The sequence below is a fragment of the Symphodus melops genome, assembly GCF_947650265.1.
Source record: "Symphodus melops genome assembly, chromosome: 15".
Taxonomy (NCBI): Eukaryota; Metazoa; Chordata; class Actinopteri; order Labriformes; family Labridae; genus Symphodus; species Symphodus melops.
Genome location: NC_136705.1, coordinates 13,688,649 through 13,707,327, shown reverse-complemented (window position 1 = coordinate 13,707,327; position 18,679 = coordinate 13,688,649). Strand labels below are relative to the sequence as shown.

General features: G+C 39.0%; 1 protein-coding gene across 3 annotated transcripts in view; it reads left to right on the top strand.

Moving 5' to 3' along the window:
• The window catches only part of slc8a1b (solute carrier family 8 member 1b), a 181,263-nt gene that overhangs the window by 153,165 nt on the left and 9,419 nt on the right, over positions 1-18,679 (top strand). For all 3 annotated transcript variants that reach the window (XM_079362486.1, XM_079362485.1, XM_079362487.1), the window contains 4 exons: positions 470-615; positions 3,836-3,935; positions 15,677-15,862; positions 16,051-16,140. In XM_079362486.1, coding sequence (XP_079218612.1) covers positions 470-615; positions 3,836-3,935; positions 15,677-15,862; positions 16,051-16,140 — 522 coding nt within the window. The remainder of the gene's footprint in view (positions 1-469; positions 616-3,835; positions 3,936-15,676; positions 15,863-16,050; positions 16,141-18,679) is intronic.

Genomic DNA, 18,679 nt, shown 5'->3' with positions numbered 1-18,679 from the left:
TCTCTCTCTCTCTCTCTCTCTCTCTCTCTCTCTCTCTCTCTCTCTCTCTCTCTCTCTCTCTCTCTCTCTCTCTCTCTCTCTCTCTCTCTCTCTCTCTCTCTCTGTCTGTCTGTCTTTGATGCCAGCAGAGAGCTCAAGCTCTACATTCTTTAAAGAATCTCAATTACTGACACATACCATTAGGGAAAAGGGTAAAGAAGAGACGGGGAGAGAGAGAGAGGCTGGTTGTGTCTTCAAAAAGAGAGAGACAGGGACATGGGGGGGGGGGGGGGTCCAAAATACAGTCGTAGTCCATACACAATTCAACATTTTACTACCCTATTAGCTTCAAGATCTGTGGTAATGTAGTCCTATCATCCTCTAAATTATCAAAACCTGATTTGCCCATTTTATGTTTTATTGTTACCAGGCTTTTTACTGCAGTCCATCGCTAACACTGCATTTGGTTGTCTTCTTGTTGTGTTTTCAGAGGAACAGCAGAAGGAGGCCGAGGAGGAAGAAGAGCCGCTGGCAGGAAAAGACGAAGAAGAAAGGCGTATCGCCGAGATGGGCCGTCCCATGCTGGGAGATCACGTCAAGCTGGAGGTCATCATAGAGGAATCATATGAGTTCAAGGTAAGGGGCAAAGATTTACAGTCATAACACCTCTGAGTTCAGCGTCTTGTTCAAAGACAAAAAAATATGCATAAGAGGAGCTCCTGATCGAATAACAAACTCTGATGACCTGCTTAATGAATGTTTCTTTAAGCAGTGGAGGCAAATGAAGAGAAGTGTAAAAAGAAAAGCAGAATTTGGTTGATTGGAGATAAATTAATCCACAGATGTCTTTTGGCAATTTGGCATGTTTGGTCTTTCTTTAGCAAACATGATGTTAATAAGACAGCAACAACAAAAACTATAGCAATGATTAGAATTGTTTCCAGTTTCTTCTTTGATGAAGACAACTTAAGCACAGCTCATTTGAGCATCCCTTCACACAATTCTAAAATGTGGCAAACCCAATTAGTGTGCTGTGAAAATGATGAACACTTAATCCTGTTGCTGTTTTAAACCAAATTCCCCTGCCCCCCACAAAACCAACGATAAAATAAATGCATAACTGCACATCTCACACTAGGTGGCCTTACACAATGGGATTATTTAATCACACAAACGCAATTCCTTTCAAGACAGTTGAATCACAACAGTTAACCCTCTTAATCACTGCTGAGGATGGAGATGTAGCTGAAATTTAGAAAATTGAACTGTGACTCATTTTGTAATTGGTTTTAATTATGTGGTCGCTTCAGTATTGAAATTAAAAAAACAATAGTGCTCACAGAAAGAACACAAAAGCAACTCCCTCGTGAAGTATACCTACACACATACACTCACACACCTTTCCTGATACAAAAGGTATATAATCGTGTAATCAGTGTAGCGGCTGTGTCCATGCTCTCCCTCTCCCACACAGATTCTTAAGATAAGCAAACATGTAATTACCATCCATGTGGCATTGTGTGTGTGTGTGTGTGTATGTGTGTGTATAGGTGTTTGTGTGTTTGTGTTTGTGTTTGCTTCTTTCCTGATGCATGTTCTCTTTTGCCTCTCAACCCACACACTCACTGCAGACAGACTGTTAATAACACCCAGTAATACCTCGCCACTTGACAGGATGCTATAGTTTTTCAAGTACTCTCATACAGTAAAGTGTGTGTTTGTGTGTGCGTGTGTTTTATTATCTGAAGTACTGCACATATACAGATAATGGTAAACAGTTAAAAAAGTTCAAACTTTAAATATAAAATATTAAATATAACTTTAAATATAAAATGAGTAATACATCAAGCTGTATAAGGATAGTGGTAAACAACAGCAAAGAAAGGACGGACATTTAAGAGATGCTAAGGCCAATTCTTCAATTTTGACAATTAACCTTTTGTTTATTTGCTTATGATTGTCAATGTACTGAGTGTGCAGACGGCTAATTAACAATGTACAGACATACTGCATTTGTTCAGTGTGATTTATTGTGTGACAACATTATCTGAAGTCTCTCCAGGAACTACTGCTGTTGCTTCCCCTCATGTTGTACATCTTGATAAAGTATGTAAATCCACCATTGTCCCCAGAATTATGTAATTAAACCAACTATAAAAATGAACCAAGATGGATTGTTGGGTAAGAAGTTAACGAGTGATGCAGAGACGATAGTATATCATAGATCCAAAAGTGTTCTCAGTGCTAGAAGTAAAATATACCAAACAGCTACACAGCAGTTCTCTTATTGTTTTTTATGGACATATGCCTCGTAATTTGTAAGACTATTTAGATATTTGGCTTTAAACATCATAAATATGTACTAAAATCTTTAAATACATGATCAATTAGTCGTTAGTTAGATGGACAGAGAGGGGGAGAATAAAAGGAGATATAAAGCAAGATGGGCGAACATTTGTTGCTTTCAGGTTGGGTTTATAGTGCAACAAGCTGGGTACATAAGCTTTAATATCTTCCCATCAACCATTGGGGTTCCACATCTGCAGAAACACACTCACAGACGTGTACAGTATGTGGAATGTGTTTCATATATTCAGTCCACTTCAAGTGAAGAGCTGAGTGTTGAAAAGGAGCCAAGGAAAGTAAATAATAATAATAATAACACAAGAGCGCCACAGAATGAGAAAAACGTGCTGAGGACAGTCAGATGAGCACTTCACATTCAATAGGTGGAGTAAAGCTGGTTATGTGTCAGTATGAGTGTGTCCACAGCAGCAGTGAGGCTCTATTTACACCCCTAAGCTTCATTCAACACAATTAGCATCCCTGTTTACATCAGAAGTGCAGAGAAGAAAGAGCGAACAATCCCCACTGCTGCGTTAATTAGTGGGTAATGTGTGTGTGACTTTGTGCCAGGAGGCATATGGATGGATGGATGGATGGATGGATGGATGGATGGATGGATGGATAGATGGATAGATGGATAGATGGATAGATAGATAGATAGATAGATAGATAGATAGATAGATAGATAGATAGATAGATAGATAGATAGATAGATAGATAGATGTAGAAAGAAATGTACATAACCTGTGCAGGAAAAGAAAATGTCATATTTAAAATAAACCTCTTAACAGTTAAGGTACCTCAGAGCAGTAAAGGTTAAATACAAAAATATTTTTTTCCTGTGCATAACAATTGAAGAGTGTTGACCTTCTAAGAGTATGTCTTGTTTATGCATGTACAGGAGTCTTTGAGGTGTTTGACGTGCAAAAGGTGTGAGAACAAACATTAAACAGTCAGTACGGACATTCAGGGTGGAAATTAAAAATGCAAATAAAGGGATTGTCAGATATGAATGATGTGTGTTATCTCATTGTGTCATAGTTTCTTGTTTTCAAAAAACATTTTTGAAATATAGAAATGAAGGAAAGGAGGAAGGAAGTTGTGGGAAACCTAACCAAGAGGAGAAGTTTGCAATAGAATAAGCTGTTGCACCAGTGTTGTTTTGGTTGTTGTTGGGGTTTTTTTACATTACATGCACAGTTATTCAGATGCCTAAGAGATAAGTGATTGGTAACATTTGTTCTTAACCTCAAAACCTCGCCTGTGTGTTAGACAATTATTGAGGAGTTGGACTAAGGTGGTACAGATAAATGTGACAATAAAAATAATTTGATGTTTTGTTTGAAGGGTTTCTTTTAATATCATTTTGCAAGGTAAAACTAATTTGGTGTCCATGGCTTTGTTATATTGCGTAAGTTGTGCCCATGAGTATAATTTTCACACATAATTAATTTGCTTTCTGAAATGGTATCTTGTCTCCGATCTGACCATTATTCTCTCTCCTCCGCAGAACACAGTGGATAAGCTGATAAAGAAGACCAACCTGGCTCTGCTGGTAGGAACCAACAGCTGGAGGGACCAGTTCATCGAGGCCATCACTGTGAGCGCAGGTAAGCCCCCTGAAGACGTGTGTGTGTGAGTTGGTGTGTGTGTGCGTGTGTGTGTAAGTGTGGTGAGTGTGTGTTTATTGGTTTAATAGTTCACCTTGGATTTCACTGGAGTCATGTGATGTGGTATCAGAGGCAGACATGTTGGTGTGAGAGTGTGTGGCACATGAAGTCTCTCCACTTTGTAACAGCTGCAGTTTTATGGTCTTTGGATTCTATGTGGTCTGCTGCGTTGTGTGATCTAACCATTCATATAAACAAAACTATCAGAAATCTCATGTTGAATGTGTGTGGTGCCGATTGCATCAAATATTGGCTAAGTGTGTTTTTAATGAGGTGATTTCATGGTCCCATTGAGTTCAGTGTGCGTGACCGCGTGCGTGTCTGTGTGTTTGTGCGTCTGTGTGTGTTGATGATTTTTAATGGTTACTGGAAAGTGGACTGGCCTGGTTTGATGGTTTGGGCAGACAAACACTGACCAGATGGGATATAATGGTGAGGGCAATTGTAGAAGCAGTTGTTTGTACGTGTGGCTTTCAGAGTCCATGATGAAAGGAGAGTAAGAGTGTGCATGTATTTCAATGTGTGTGTTTCTGTGGGAACAAGAATTTGAGGAAAACAAGGGAATATTTATCAAATATATTGTCATTGTCCTGTTTAGTTACCGTAAATTCCGGACTATTGAGCGCACCTGGATATAAGCCGCACCGGCTAAAAATAAGTAAAAAAAATTATTTGTACATATATAAGCCGCACTTGATTATAAGCCGCAGGTGTCCACGTTATAACAGAGCTACTTGCACAGAAAGACGTGACATAAAAACATTTGTTTAACTTTTAATTAAATGCGTACTGTTACGGTTCATGTTGTAAAGTCAGTAGTTGATAATGTGTTCATAATTCCGATTATGTGGAGAGTCAGTGAATGCACCAGCGAGAACGTGTTGAGTGGCTGTATGAGAGAACGCTGGGTGAGAGAGTTGGATTGTTGCGGCAAGTTATGTGTGTTGTTCTCTGCTGTAAACGGCGTGGTCACGGCCGACAGTGACCAGGTTATTAAAAGCTGTTATTTGAACACTCTCGTCGTCCTTTAACGTCCGGACGGACGCTACAGTACTACCGGTAACATCCGCAAATACGAAGCCTAGTGGAAATCCTTTATCAAACAGTGTCTGTAACACGGCTGAAAAAAAGATTACCGTAATACATTTCACAAGAAAAAGTCCATCCATTCAGTGACTCGGAATGACTTCATTACTCATTACTTCCTCAGTGTCTTTTTCGTTGTCGCTGTCAGTGTCATCTTAACGTGCAGCAGCCCTATTAGCTTCTTTGACAGCCAGCTCGATCGCCTTTAACTTGGAAGCTGCATCATATGTATTTCTCCGTGTGTTTTCCATGATGAGGGTGCGTGCATGAAGCGCAAAATGACTGATATTAAGATCCAATGTGACGAGGACAAATGTTTTTGCGGCACAAGCTCATTGTCCCCCAAGAAAAATCCATAAATAAGCCGCACCGGAGTAGAAGCCGCAGTGCTCGAAGTGTGAGAAAAAAGTAGCGGCTTATAGTCCGGAATTTACGGTATTTCAAACTGGTGTTAATGTACTATGAAGAAGGGGAAAAAAGCATGCTGTGAGAGAGAGACCATGTCAGATACAGAGATTTTTTAGACAGAGAGAGAGAGAGTGTGTTTGTGCATCTAGTGTTGAAGGCAATTGAGAAACATGTGCTAGGGGACAAAGACGATGTATGCATAAAGAGAAATTCAATGCATAGACAAAATGGACAAAGTTGGAGTAGTTGTGGAAAATGGAAGATAGAATTTAACCATGCAACAAGTAATTCAGTTAAAGAGAGAGACGAGAGTGGGCCGTTTGTGGAAAGTATAGAATAGAAAAGTGGAAAGAGAGGCATCTTGTGTGTTTCACTGCAGAATCTTCACAGTCCAACGCTTTGTAGTGGAAACTTGCCCTCTGGAGGCTGGACAACATTACTGCAGCACATGAATAGAAAAAGAGAAAAGGAAAATTCTATTTTATAAGCAGACAGATCTCACCTCATAGCTCCTTTACAATCCACCCTTTAAGAAAACAATGTTGTTGTTTTTGTTTTTTGTTTTTTTTAAGTAAATGGTTGTTGGAGTGCCACTTTCTGTGTTGATTTTACATTTCTAAGAGCTTCAAATAAAGCTTTAGTAACCTTGAGTAACCCAGCATATCACTGTGTCTCTTGCTTGTGTGTAACAGCCTTCATGGCAGACTGACAACATTTTAAGCTGTGAATGTTGAAAACCTGAACACAAGTTTTTTTGTTTTATACATTGAAATTTATTGGAAAGATAACTCCTTGAGATACACCATCTGGTTTTCAAAGGGGTCCTTTACACAAATGAAAAGACAAACCATTGAAAGGATCCACAACAATAAGCAGCTCAGCCTCTGATGGAAAGAACAATCAAATCTGACTCTTTCAGGATGGTTACATTAAGTTCCTGAATCAGCATTAAGACAACTGAACAATGGAGAAAAACCCTTGCTTAAAACAACAACTTCTGTACAGTTTCCCACTCTTTTAGCTTTGCGCTAAACTGCACTAGCTGTCTGGATGCTAACTCATTTACCAGACAGAAAGTGGCTAAGATTATTTATAGCATCTATTCCCTTTTGGGTCTCTAAGACTAACTTAATTCAGATTGACTACTGTAATAGTTCAAGAAATGGACATTTGTAAAGGTAAGTTTTATTATTCTGCTCTGGAATTTAAGCTAATATATCAAACTCTTTCACAAAATGTTTACAGTTTAAGGGGGGAAAAAATCACAATTCAATTAGAGACATTTCGTTATCTTCTTGATATTATTTTGGTGTTTCATGTTAATTTAAATCGAGCAGATTTATATCGCCATGGCAACATGTCCGCTGTTGGACTATGGTGTATGGCTATTAATGCATTGTTTGAGGTTAAAAAAAAATTATTTGCTGTCGCTGCTGTCTTTGACAAAGGTTTCTATTTAAGCCTTGTTTGTTTCCAGAGCCTGTTCCATCACTTTAGTTCCTTCAAATAACTTTATCCTGTGTGGGTGGTTGTGTGTTTAAGTTGTTTGTGCTTCAGTTAGCCAGCCTGTCAGTCTGCCTTTGTTGGTGAGCTGATGCCATTAATGAAAAGGCCTGTCTTCACTCTCTTATCTGGGATTAGGTTGTCTAGGCTGACGGAGTACTGTGTGCTTTGTGCTTTGTGTGTGTGTGTGTGTGTGTGTGTGTGTGTGTGTGTTAAACAGAGGGCTGTTAAAAGAGAGATTTTCAGAGTTTCACCGTCATGGACTCTTTAATAGGTCACCGTAGCACAATGCTATAGCACACACACACGGGCACACAACAGACATACACAGTGTACTGGCCAAATCAGAAGCTGATTCAATTGTGGGACTTCAAAGTGTTTGAAAGATGATTGGACGCTGGCAGATCAAAATGGCCGCTGATTGGGTAAACAGGCATCAAGCTGCAGAACAAGTGATAAGGGAAAAAAAAAAAAATATATATATATATATATAAAATAGAGAAGAATCAGGTGCAAGCTGAGGGAATAAAAAAAAGGTATTGATACAACAAACTATCACTATCAATACTGTATGTATTGTTTAGTATTAAATTAAAAAGCATAATCAGGACTAAACACATATGAGGAGGTAACAGAAACTTTGTTTAAACTAGGGAAAATTACAAATCAATTATCTTAATTATTATACTACCAGCTCCTGTTATGTGCATCATACCATATAAAATTTGACTTATTCACACCCAACAAGTGAAATCATTGTTATTTCTTAAAAAGTAGCTATATATGAACATTAAAATGATGCATGCTTTCTTTAGTTTGCTTCGAGCCAATCATGGAACCCATCAGCAGTCTTTGTCTATCACTATCTGATGGATGATATACAGTATCTATATCTTCTGGGAATGGTTGTCAGTTTCTCAGTAATCCCAGTAAAGCCAGTGGTTTGTATTAAAACAACTTCCCGACTGAACTTTTATTGTATTCTGTGAGGCGTTTCTGCCTGCAATAAACACAGTAATTTCTTGGTCCATAACATCCTCGAGCAGCGCCGTTCATCCGTTGAGCCTCAGTTCAGCAGTACACTAGCAGCTTCCCTTTGGCTCACTTTACTAGTATGAGCCCGGAAAAAAAGAAGCCCATTTTCTTATGATTTTATCTTAAGTACTGCAATTACATTTGCCGAGATAACAACATCATGATGTGGATGACTGAAGTGTGAAAAGTCAAGCTTTGTCACATCTATTCTCAAGGAGAAGAAAACATTTGAAATGCTTGTTTGGTGAATGGAGGTCGGATTGATTACTTCTGATTAGTTCATTGTCATGTGATAAGTAATGAGGAAGGGTTGTCGTGACGCTGATAAAGGTTGGAGAGCAGTATAAGTGCTGCTTGTTACCAACTTAAATCCTACTTGTTTATTGAACTCATTCAAACACCACATTTTGAAACCTCACATTTTAAACCAGTAAACGTATTCAGAAGTTTATTGTGTGTAGGCCTATGTGTAATTGTGTATAATATAATGTAGTGTAATTCTTGGATCTTCATCTTTTTTTAACTCGAACATAAACCAGAAAATTAGATTACAGACCAACTGTGCTTAGCTTAAATAGGGATTTTAATAGAGTGCAGACGAAGCCTTTATATAACGAACAGTCACGTACATTTAATTTACCGTGAATTATGTCTTCTCTGCTTATCTCCTACGAATTAAATAAGGAATGTTAAAGGTGAACTCAATGCCTTATGTGGATTTACGTTCCACTAAAGCCGTATTCTTCTCTACGTTCTTTTCTTCATCTTTCTCTTTACCCCGTTTATTGCACCTTCAGGTTTCCATTCCTCCCCACACTCTCCCTCCACGCTTCCCCCATTCACTTACCATACAGAGCAGGAAGGTCAGAGATTCATTATTGCTCCCATGGAATACAAATGTGTGGAGCCCATGGTAGAGGGATGAGGCAGTGGCATAAGACCAGGCCGGGGTCACCTGCTCTATACTCTGGGGTTGATTGCTAGTCCCTGCTATGCTCTGAGTAACGGATCTCTGTTGGCTGAAACTGATAAGCACTTCAGAATCAGAATCGGTTTTATTGCTAAGTACATTTACATATGCAAGGAATGTGTCTTGGTGTATTGGTACAAAAGAAAAACAAGGTTAAAATAATAAGTACTTAAATAAAATCAAAATGAGAAGCAATTACCAATATATAAAAAATGTGAAATATAAAGAATAATACAAAACACAGACTGTAATCAAAGACACAAAATGTATAAAGGGTGCATGAGAGAAAATACATTTAAAGTCCAGTGTGCATCAAATGTAATATAGAAACCGTTTCAGCCTTCACATTACTGTGAACTTTTCTGACTGTGGGGCTGATGAGAGTCTGTGTTATGTGGAAGGAGGGGGGAGGGCAGGGACATTGTTTATTAACCATGACAGCTGAGGGGAAGAAAGTAAGGTTTTGGTCCTGATGAACAGTAGCCTCTGACCAGAAGGGAGAGTCTCAAACAGTCCATGTGCAGGGTGAGAGGGGTCAGCCACAATCTTACCTGCACGCCTCAGGGTCCTGGAGGTGTACAGGTCATGGATAGATGGTAGATTGCAGCCGATCACCTTCTCTTAGAATGACTGAGACGCTGCAGCCTGCAGTTGTCACTTTATTATCATTGTGATTTTTTTTTACACAATATGTCCTAAACCAGAGACTGCATTTATACCAAATATCTTGGATGGTGTGGGGTTTTTTTGTTGTTTTTTCTGAAGAAGGTCCAGTGACCTGCCTCTTTGATTTACTCTGGACTTGGATGCGAGGTTTTTATTTTCTCCTCATTGATGGATAATTGATGGATGGATAGGTGGAACGGTGCTGGACATAAGAGAAGAAGAAAGTTGATAGGAGAGGGTAATAGAAAGGGTAAGTAGGAGCTGATATGAAAGGAAATTTACTCGGCTGTCTTCACTGAATTATGGAAAGGGAAATGAGAGAAAAAGAAGGAAGCAAAGAGAGCCAGAAAGAGGAAACGAGACCGAATGAGAAAAGTACAATAAATGAAGGAAACAAAGTGATGTTTTGGGGGGGTTTTATGGCTGATCAAAAATCTTCCTTACAACAACAATGTCGGAAAGTAATAAAGCTTAATAAACCCAACAACTCTCATTAATGAAGATAAGACATGGCCATACGAAGGAAGAATTTAGTAGCTTGTAGGACAATTAATTTCTTTATTAAAATTTTCTTAACATTCTGAAACAGTGTTCTTGCTCTGTTGTCCTTGAAAACCATACAGATGAATCACAGCTTGTACAAAGCGAGCACACGTATATAGCCCACACACAAAATACAAAAATATACACATATTTGCAGGATAAGCCCAAATTGAGACATTCTGTAACTTGCTCCTCTCAAACACATACTGCTGTGTTCAAGTGTTTGAACAAGTCCAGAGTGAGAGGCGATTTCTGCTACAGTGGTGGATTGGATACACACTGATAAAGCTAGTGTTGTCTAATCTCATCTCCTCCTCTCTTTTTGGCACCATGTCTTGGCCTCCCTCGCTTTATCATCCCGCCTAACTCTTGTTGAGCTCCTCTCAAACGTTTTAAGATCCAAATCAAGATTGAATCCATTTAAAGAACCCTCAAGTATTTCCACCATTTAGACCAACAACGTAAAAAAAAAAAAAAAGCATTTCCCATTTTCCCCCTACCATCAGCCTGAAGTGACGGATTAAAATCTCGATATTCAAATCTTTTTGACATCATATACAGCAAATTCATCTTGTCGCTTTAACAGCTAATTTAGGAGGGAACGATTGTACAAATGGAGCAGCATTTCTATGAAGATGGAGGCCATGAAAAGGCTTTTAAAACCTGCCAAGATTGAACCTTTGGGTCACCACGTCACAGCATCAGTTTGGCCCTAATACTGACATGCACATATGGACGCACGCACACAAATGATGCAAAGACCATGACATTCATATCAAAGCAGGAAACTGCATTTAGCCAACCATTAAAGCCTCCTGAAATGTCAGTGTGCTGTTGTTGTGTGCATGAACACTGACCTGTTTTTCCTCTTGTGTTTGTCGCGTGGCTAATGGAGAATTTCTCCAAGATAAGCTAACACAGAGAGACACCGTTGTGTGTGTGTGTGTGTGTGTGTGTGTGTGTGTGTGTGTGTGCGTGTGTGTGTGTATACACTATGTGACAAGCTTGCCAAGGTGCCATTTGGTGAGCAGCTGGATGGTTGTGATACTGAATCCTTGATGCATTTATTATCGCTTACATGTTGTTCTTCAAGAGCATAGAGGACTATGAGTTCTGTTTTGCCATATTTTCTCTTATATGTACATAAGGGATAAGGCTATAACTGGTGGCTGTGATCATCCTTCCTGTCCCTACAGGCTAGGGAAGAAATCCTTTCTTAAAGTGAACACATAGTAAGAGACACAGGAGAAAACGGTTCTCGTTTCGTGCAAAATGACAGCAATGTATAGGGGACCACGATCAGACTACACAATGATGTGTCGCCCCAGGAAATAGCAGGAAACGTAAGTTCGAGACCAACTAATCTCAGCCTGCAGACTTTAAAGACTTGTCTAAAGTGGATAGCCTTGAATAAAGGAATTACCATAGCCATATTCTCAGAACCTTAGACAAGGTGTTTTCAGTCATGGTGTACAGTAAAGATGGGCACTTCAATTGTACTTTCTCGTCAGTAAGAATGGGAAGTGTTGGCTTGTATGTAGTGTGTAGGTTGAGTGGTTACAGATTTAAAAAAAATGAAACAAAACGTACTTTTTTGTTTTTGCTGTGCCATCTGTAGAGCTGTATGGGAACGACTGAGCTGTGTTTGTTCTATGTCACAGAACGCATATTAGTTGTCAAACTTATAGATGGTATAAAAAGGTATTGTAAAGATGTAATAACCATGATGTCCCCCTTTGGCTTATACGGTCTACTCTGATGCTGAACAAGGCCTAAGAAGTTTGGTGTTTGCCTCATTTTGAAGCCAGGAGTAACCCTTGTTTGGAAGGGATGGTGGGATTTCTAAGCGGTCAACAGTGACTTGAATAGACTGACTCTATAGCAAATAGCGAGCAGCACCCACCTGAAATGAAATTAAAACTCTTGAACCGTCAGTCAAACTAGAGAAGCAAAATTAAATTCATTTAATGAGGCCTCACAGATGCCGTATCATTTCTCCTCCACGAAAATTGCCTTTCATCAGGTCGATTGTCTGATCTGCATGTCATTAGGAGGAGAACTGGGGCTAACTGTTTGATATGAAACGTATCCAGCTTTGACACAGTAGACAGATGTTCATCACACAACTTCCATTTTAGGATTGGTAAAACCATATCAAAGCTTGTTTCCATTACACAAGTAGCTGCAGGGGCTTAAATCTAATATTTTCCTAACAATGACTTGTTTTTTTCGGTAAAAGTTAAAGACAACAAAAAACATGACACACAAAAATGGCATTAAAATCGATTAAATGTTCACTCTAATCAAATGAAATTGTGACGCTGTGTTCTTGTTTTTTTATGATGAACGGATTTTTTTATTCTCAGGAACAAAGGTTGAAATTTGCCTTGGGCATTTTATTTGATTTTGTCAGTACTGGTCCAAGTAGTGGTCGTTATATATGAAACATGTATCAGTTCATTGCAGCAGTTTAGTCACACAACAACCTTGTTTGGAGAATATATTTCAGTTGAAATGGACTCTTCTGAAAGCGCAGCCACAAACAAAGGGGCAACAAGCGAGAGAGAGGGAAAAAAATCAATAAAAAAGGAAATCAAGTAAGGTGGAGAGACAGAGAGTGAGGAAGAAAAGTGAAAGAAAGAGAAAGAGATTGATGTGAAGCCTCTCCACACACTCCACTGCCCGCTAATTACTGAGTCCACATAGTGTTATTCATCACCTGCACCACTGTGTGTGTGTGTGTGTGTGTGTGTGTGTGTGTGTGTGTAATTTAGAGACTTACTCAATGTCTCCATGCCTGTACTCAAAGAGAAGCATGTAGCATATAGTAAGTGGCAGTTGTTCAAGAGGAACACTGGAAAAAAGAATGACACATAAAAATCTAAGCATTTATACAAGCCAAGCATTCCCATGTTCATTCTTCTATCTTTGACTTCTTCTGTTAAGGAAAGTGAGCTTTTCAGAGGAACTCATTGGTTTTCTGCACAGGAACTTGTCAGACTCGAAATGTGTTTGTGCGTGTGTGTATGTGTCACCATCCAGGGATATGACTGATTTGAACATTCCCCTGGGCGCAGACTATATCATTTCAAGCATACAGTCATACTCCTCACTTGGCTAGCGCAAGTAGAGCTGAGCTGCAGGCCACATCTCTTGATCTCTTCTAACACACCTTTCTGGGCATGCTCAGTGAACAGCAGCAGGAAACACACATGTTAAAATCACCAGAGGGAAAGATATTGTTTTGTTAGTCTATCTTGTGCTTGTTCAGGTTTAGGCGTTAGCTACATTAGCATTCACTATTTTTCTTATTCTTTTGACAGAACACAAATCTCAGAATGCAAACACACACACACACACACACACACACACACACACAGACACAGACACACACACACACACACACACACACACACACACACACACACAGAAACACAAACCGGAGTGAAGAGTGTGTCAGTGACATTTAGAGAGTGAGAGAAGGTTGTAGAGGGATGAGGGAGATTAAGAGGCATGAAGCGAGAGTGACAGAGAAAATTCAATTATATAGAAGCTATATCAGCAAAATGTGACCAAGTATGAAAAGAGTGTGTAAGACAGAGTTGGGGAGAGAAGGAAATAATTGCTCTTGGATAACCACTTTATCAGTATGGCACCTAACTGAACATGGAAATAAAGAATTGAGCAGAGAAGGGAGTGTGGATGTCTGACATGGAACAAAAGAATGAAAGAGAGGAAGCTGATGAGAATAGAAATACTTAAAAAAAGACAGATTGAGAGAGACGTGTCCGAGGTATCAGATACATACATATATGTGTACTGTGGAACATACAACATGAAGAAAATATTGATGATCCCAAAGGAAGGCTGAAGTGAGCTGCACATGAAGGCCCCACTTAAAATTCATTAAACTTAGTTATTCACTTAATACTCAATGATGGACTTTACTGCAAACAATTAACCTCTTAAAGACCTTGCAATGCATATGAATGCTAAAAAAAAACAAGCATTTGCATCCTTAGTTGAGATGAGTATTTTTACATAAAATATCAATGTCTCCCTGCAGAGTGTCAGAGCACTTTAATGCCTTTTTGTACCTTTTTCACACAAAAAGATCCATGACAGAAAACCTTTGATTTTTAGTTCCGTTCATGTATTATTGGGGTTTTAAACCACTGGCGTTGTTTTGGGTTTTTTTGGCTTTGGTGTATGAAAAACACATCAAACTTAAATGGATCTTTAAAAGTAGACATTTGGAAAAATGTTTATCTATCTAAATACAATATGCAAGCAGCATTTCTAGTAGATGGAATGTGATTTTTTCTTTGCATGGAAAATTGTTAAAATGCCTCATTAAAAATGTCATGTTGAGTCAATTGCTGTCAATGCTTGATAAAGATCTGTATCATAAATTTATTTATGAAATTAACTGAACACTTTAAACCAACTTTGCTTAATCTATCACTACAATAATGTCAAAATAAGATTTGCAGCTTCCACAGATATAGAGTTGCTGTTGGCACTGCTTCCTGGCCCTGTCTCGTGGACATACTGTTACAAGACAGCCTGATATTTCAGTCATTAAGCAAAAGTCACGAACCAGATCCTATGTGCAATTACTTTAAATTAGAATGGGTTAACACAATGATAAATGTACTCTGATAGAGCCAAGAGTTTCCTAAAGGGGTCGTGTACCTTGTTTAATGTAATTAAAAATAAATGCTTCCTTTTCATGGTGAGCACTTGGAACAAATCAAATCATGAACTACAAATGAACAGTGCAAGGTCAGTGTAGAGAGCAATGGCCTAATCCATTTCTATGGTTTGGACACACAAACACACACACACACACACACACACACACACACACACACACACACACACACACACACTTTGTAACGAATTATAAAGCAAGACGCTCTACCTGAGTTATGTCAATTATTCTGTTTACTTACAGCAGCACCCTCCCACACAGTCCCTATTTGCTAATGTTCATGTGATCTTATAACACAATCTTGGTCTCTGTCTACTGTCTCTTTTCTTTTTGTTACTGTAAAATTGAATTTGGGGGTGCCCAAATGGGAACATGACAATGTTGGTGATCAGATTAGATGCCACATCTGTGGGTTAATGACATAACTACAGTAGTGCCAATGCCTTAATCACACTTCAAGTATTGGTAGTATTTTTCTATTGAGTATTATTCAGTATAGTTGAATTTCTAAAAAATGTAATGCACAAAAAAGAAGAAGATATGTCAGCACAGAAGTAAAGGATGAAGTCATGAGTTCCTCCAAACAGATTGACATATGTTACAATTTAAGAGCACACCTTTCAACTGAGGATGAAAACATTCGAAAGGACACCTCGTTAATAACTGGGCGATTGGATGATTGATTGATTGATTCATTTGTACTTTATCGTCAAATCCTTGCCATCCTCTTATTTTCTTTTACTTTGTTCACCTCAGGCGAGGACGATGACGACGACGAGTGCGGGGAGGAGAAGCTGCCGTCATGCTTCGATTACGTCATGCACTTCCTCACCGTGTTCTGGAAGGTTCTGTTTGCCTTCGTCCCGCCAACAGACTACTGGAACGGCTGGGCCTGCTTTGTAGTCTCCATCTGCATGATCGGACTTCTTACAGCCGTCATTGGTACATAGACAGCTGACATTGTGACGCATTTAGAGATATTTAATGAAGGATGTTGATGCTAGTTGGACAGTTTTTTGTATTTTTAAGTACTACATATAGGGATAAATAGCATCCTGCATTGGAGTCTAAGACAATTTGCCATACACAGACAATATTGTGATGATGATTTTGATTTCATATCTTTTCAGGGGACTTGGCTTCTCATTTCGGCTGCACAGTGGGTCTGAAGGACTCAGTCACAGCAGTGGTATTTGTTGCATTGGGAACCTCTGTACCAGGTGAGTGTGTATTTGTTTACACATTTTCTGTATTGTCATTTATGCGTCTATTGAGTTCCAATACAACCACTGTTTTAAAATTGTTAAACACCCATTCCTATTTTATTAAAATGGCAGACCTTTCTCGTATATATTTAACATTTAGCTTCATAAGCCATTTATGAGCTTAAATACCCCGAGGGCTTTCAATTTAGGAATATATTTTTGTTCATCAATTACATCCTTCGGGGAGTACCTGACATTTTCTTTTCTTATTGCCTTAGTTTTTATTACTCCAAGCTTTAGTCCTCCTATGTCTTTCACAGAGTGTGTCCCTGCTGCATTAGAAAGTGTTTTTATGAAACAACCAAAAGTTCTTCTATGAAACAAGTACAATGCAATCAACTTAATCAATGAAAGGCAACTCACAAATGTAATATTCATTGTAACGTTTTTGGGTTTTTTTAATGCACAGTTTGTGTTACATTTGAAGTTTTGGCCAAGAAAAACTAAAGGCTACCTGTAAACTTACTCAGATCTAAACACAGTTTAGGTAAAGTGTTTGATATTCCAAGGGCACACATTTTCAAACTTTCCGCGCTGTGCCACTGAAGGACATTTAACAAAGATTGCCCCAGTATCTCCAGCGCGTCTCTATATGTGTGAGCTGGTTTGAGTTTTATAGTGCAGTCTGCAGACAGCGGCATGGATCATCCTCTAAATGTAAAGACCCACCGATGACAGCAACGGCTGGCTGAGTATGCTTTAACCTTGGCCTCTGTCTCCTGCTAGTGCACACAAACCCAAGCAGAACTCACACCAGGACATACGGCACATGCTTGAAATCTAGATGTATTACATGGAGAAACAATGGCATCTTCAGCGACATCAATTACTTCAACCAACAGACTCACATGTACTGTATGCACCCTACGGATATATTAAAGCCTGAAATAGGTTTTGCACCTTTGCACATATACACAAATACAGCCACACACACCTATATTGTGACCACCATGTTCTATTAGCATAGGGCAATCTGTCATGTCTGGCTCAGGTGGTCTCAGTACGCCCATTTAGGGAGCTCAAGGGTGAAAGTGATTTATCACATATTACTTACACACAACTATACACCACACATACACACATTGCTTGTGCAACAAATGCACTCTTAAATACAATGCAGAGAGCTACCAGAATGGAAGTTACATGCTTCAGTCTTTCTAGCCTTATTTACAACGTGCGCGCGCACACGCACACACACACACACACGCACACACACACACACACACACACACACACACACACACACACACACACACACATGTGCTTTGGTAGCATGCTGATTAACCCCGTTTATCACAGTTACTCAGGCTAAAACACATCCGCATTCACACACAGCTCACCCACTACTACACCTCGGCACACACATTTACAAACACACAGTAGAGGAAAGGGAGAAACATCAGAAGCTTTGCTCTTAACAGAGAATAAGAAAGTAAAGGGAAAAAAATGAGATGGTTTGGGATTCAGGCAAAACCCCTGAGCCTCATTGATTTATAAGATATAAAATACATTTCCAAAAGTGCAAAATCTACTGGATTGACAGTGGCATATTTAGTTCTAAAAATAATAAAAATAGATAGACTTTGCTAGAGTTTAACATCAATTTCGAGAAATTGGTTAAGCTGCCCAGTAGAGTTTCTATCAGGGTTGAAATCATCATTTTTCTGATGCAGGGAAAAAAAAGATAGATGAAAATGAAAATTATTATTGATAATATGATATGATAATAATAATAATAATAATAGCTTGGATTCATATAGCGCCTTTCAAGAAACCTAGACACGGGCGTATCGAGGCTCAGTCCTCGCGCGCGGGCGGCCCGGGTTCGCGTCCGGCCTGTGGCCCATTTCCCGCATGTCTCTCCCCACTCTCTCTCCCCCTTTCCGACTCTGTCCACTGTCCTCCCTCTATCAAATAAAGGCAAAAAGGCCGAAAACAAAACTTTAAAAAAAAAAAAAAGAAACCTAGACACACCGTACAGTAGTAAGAAGGGGGGACAGTAATAGGAGACAACAAAAAAGAAATAAAACAGAAACAAAGGAAAGAAGACGGGGAAAAAAACTGAATGCTTTGGTGAACAGGTGGTGTTGTCCAGAGATGCAGCAGTGCGGATTTTAAAAATAGTGTTTTTGTGTAGCATCATTACACACTTTCCAGCCAACAGACATAAAAGAAGAAAGATGGCAATGTTTATCTTGGTTATGAGAAACTGTAGTGATTAATTTCTTTGGGGTTTCTTTACAGTCACTTTTGTTCTGGTTCTGCTATATCACATACATTTATAGATCTAACTACCTTTTGTTAAAAAAAACAAAAAACAAAAACCTTTAGTTGCTCACAAGCAAGCAGGCTACATTTACACTTCTTACTCTGATTTATTGTCACATGAAAAGATTTGTAAAAATGTTTATACCCTTCAGCTTTTGTCTGGCACCAATATCTGCACAAATGTTCCACTGGGCAGCAATTTAAAATGTGAAGGTCTCGCCAAAAG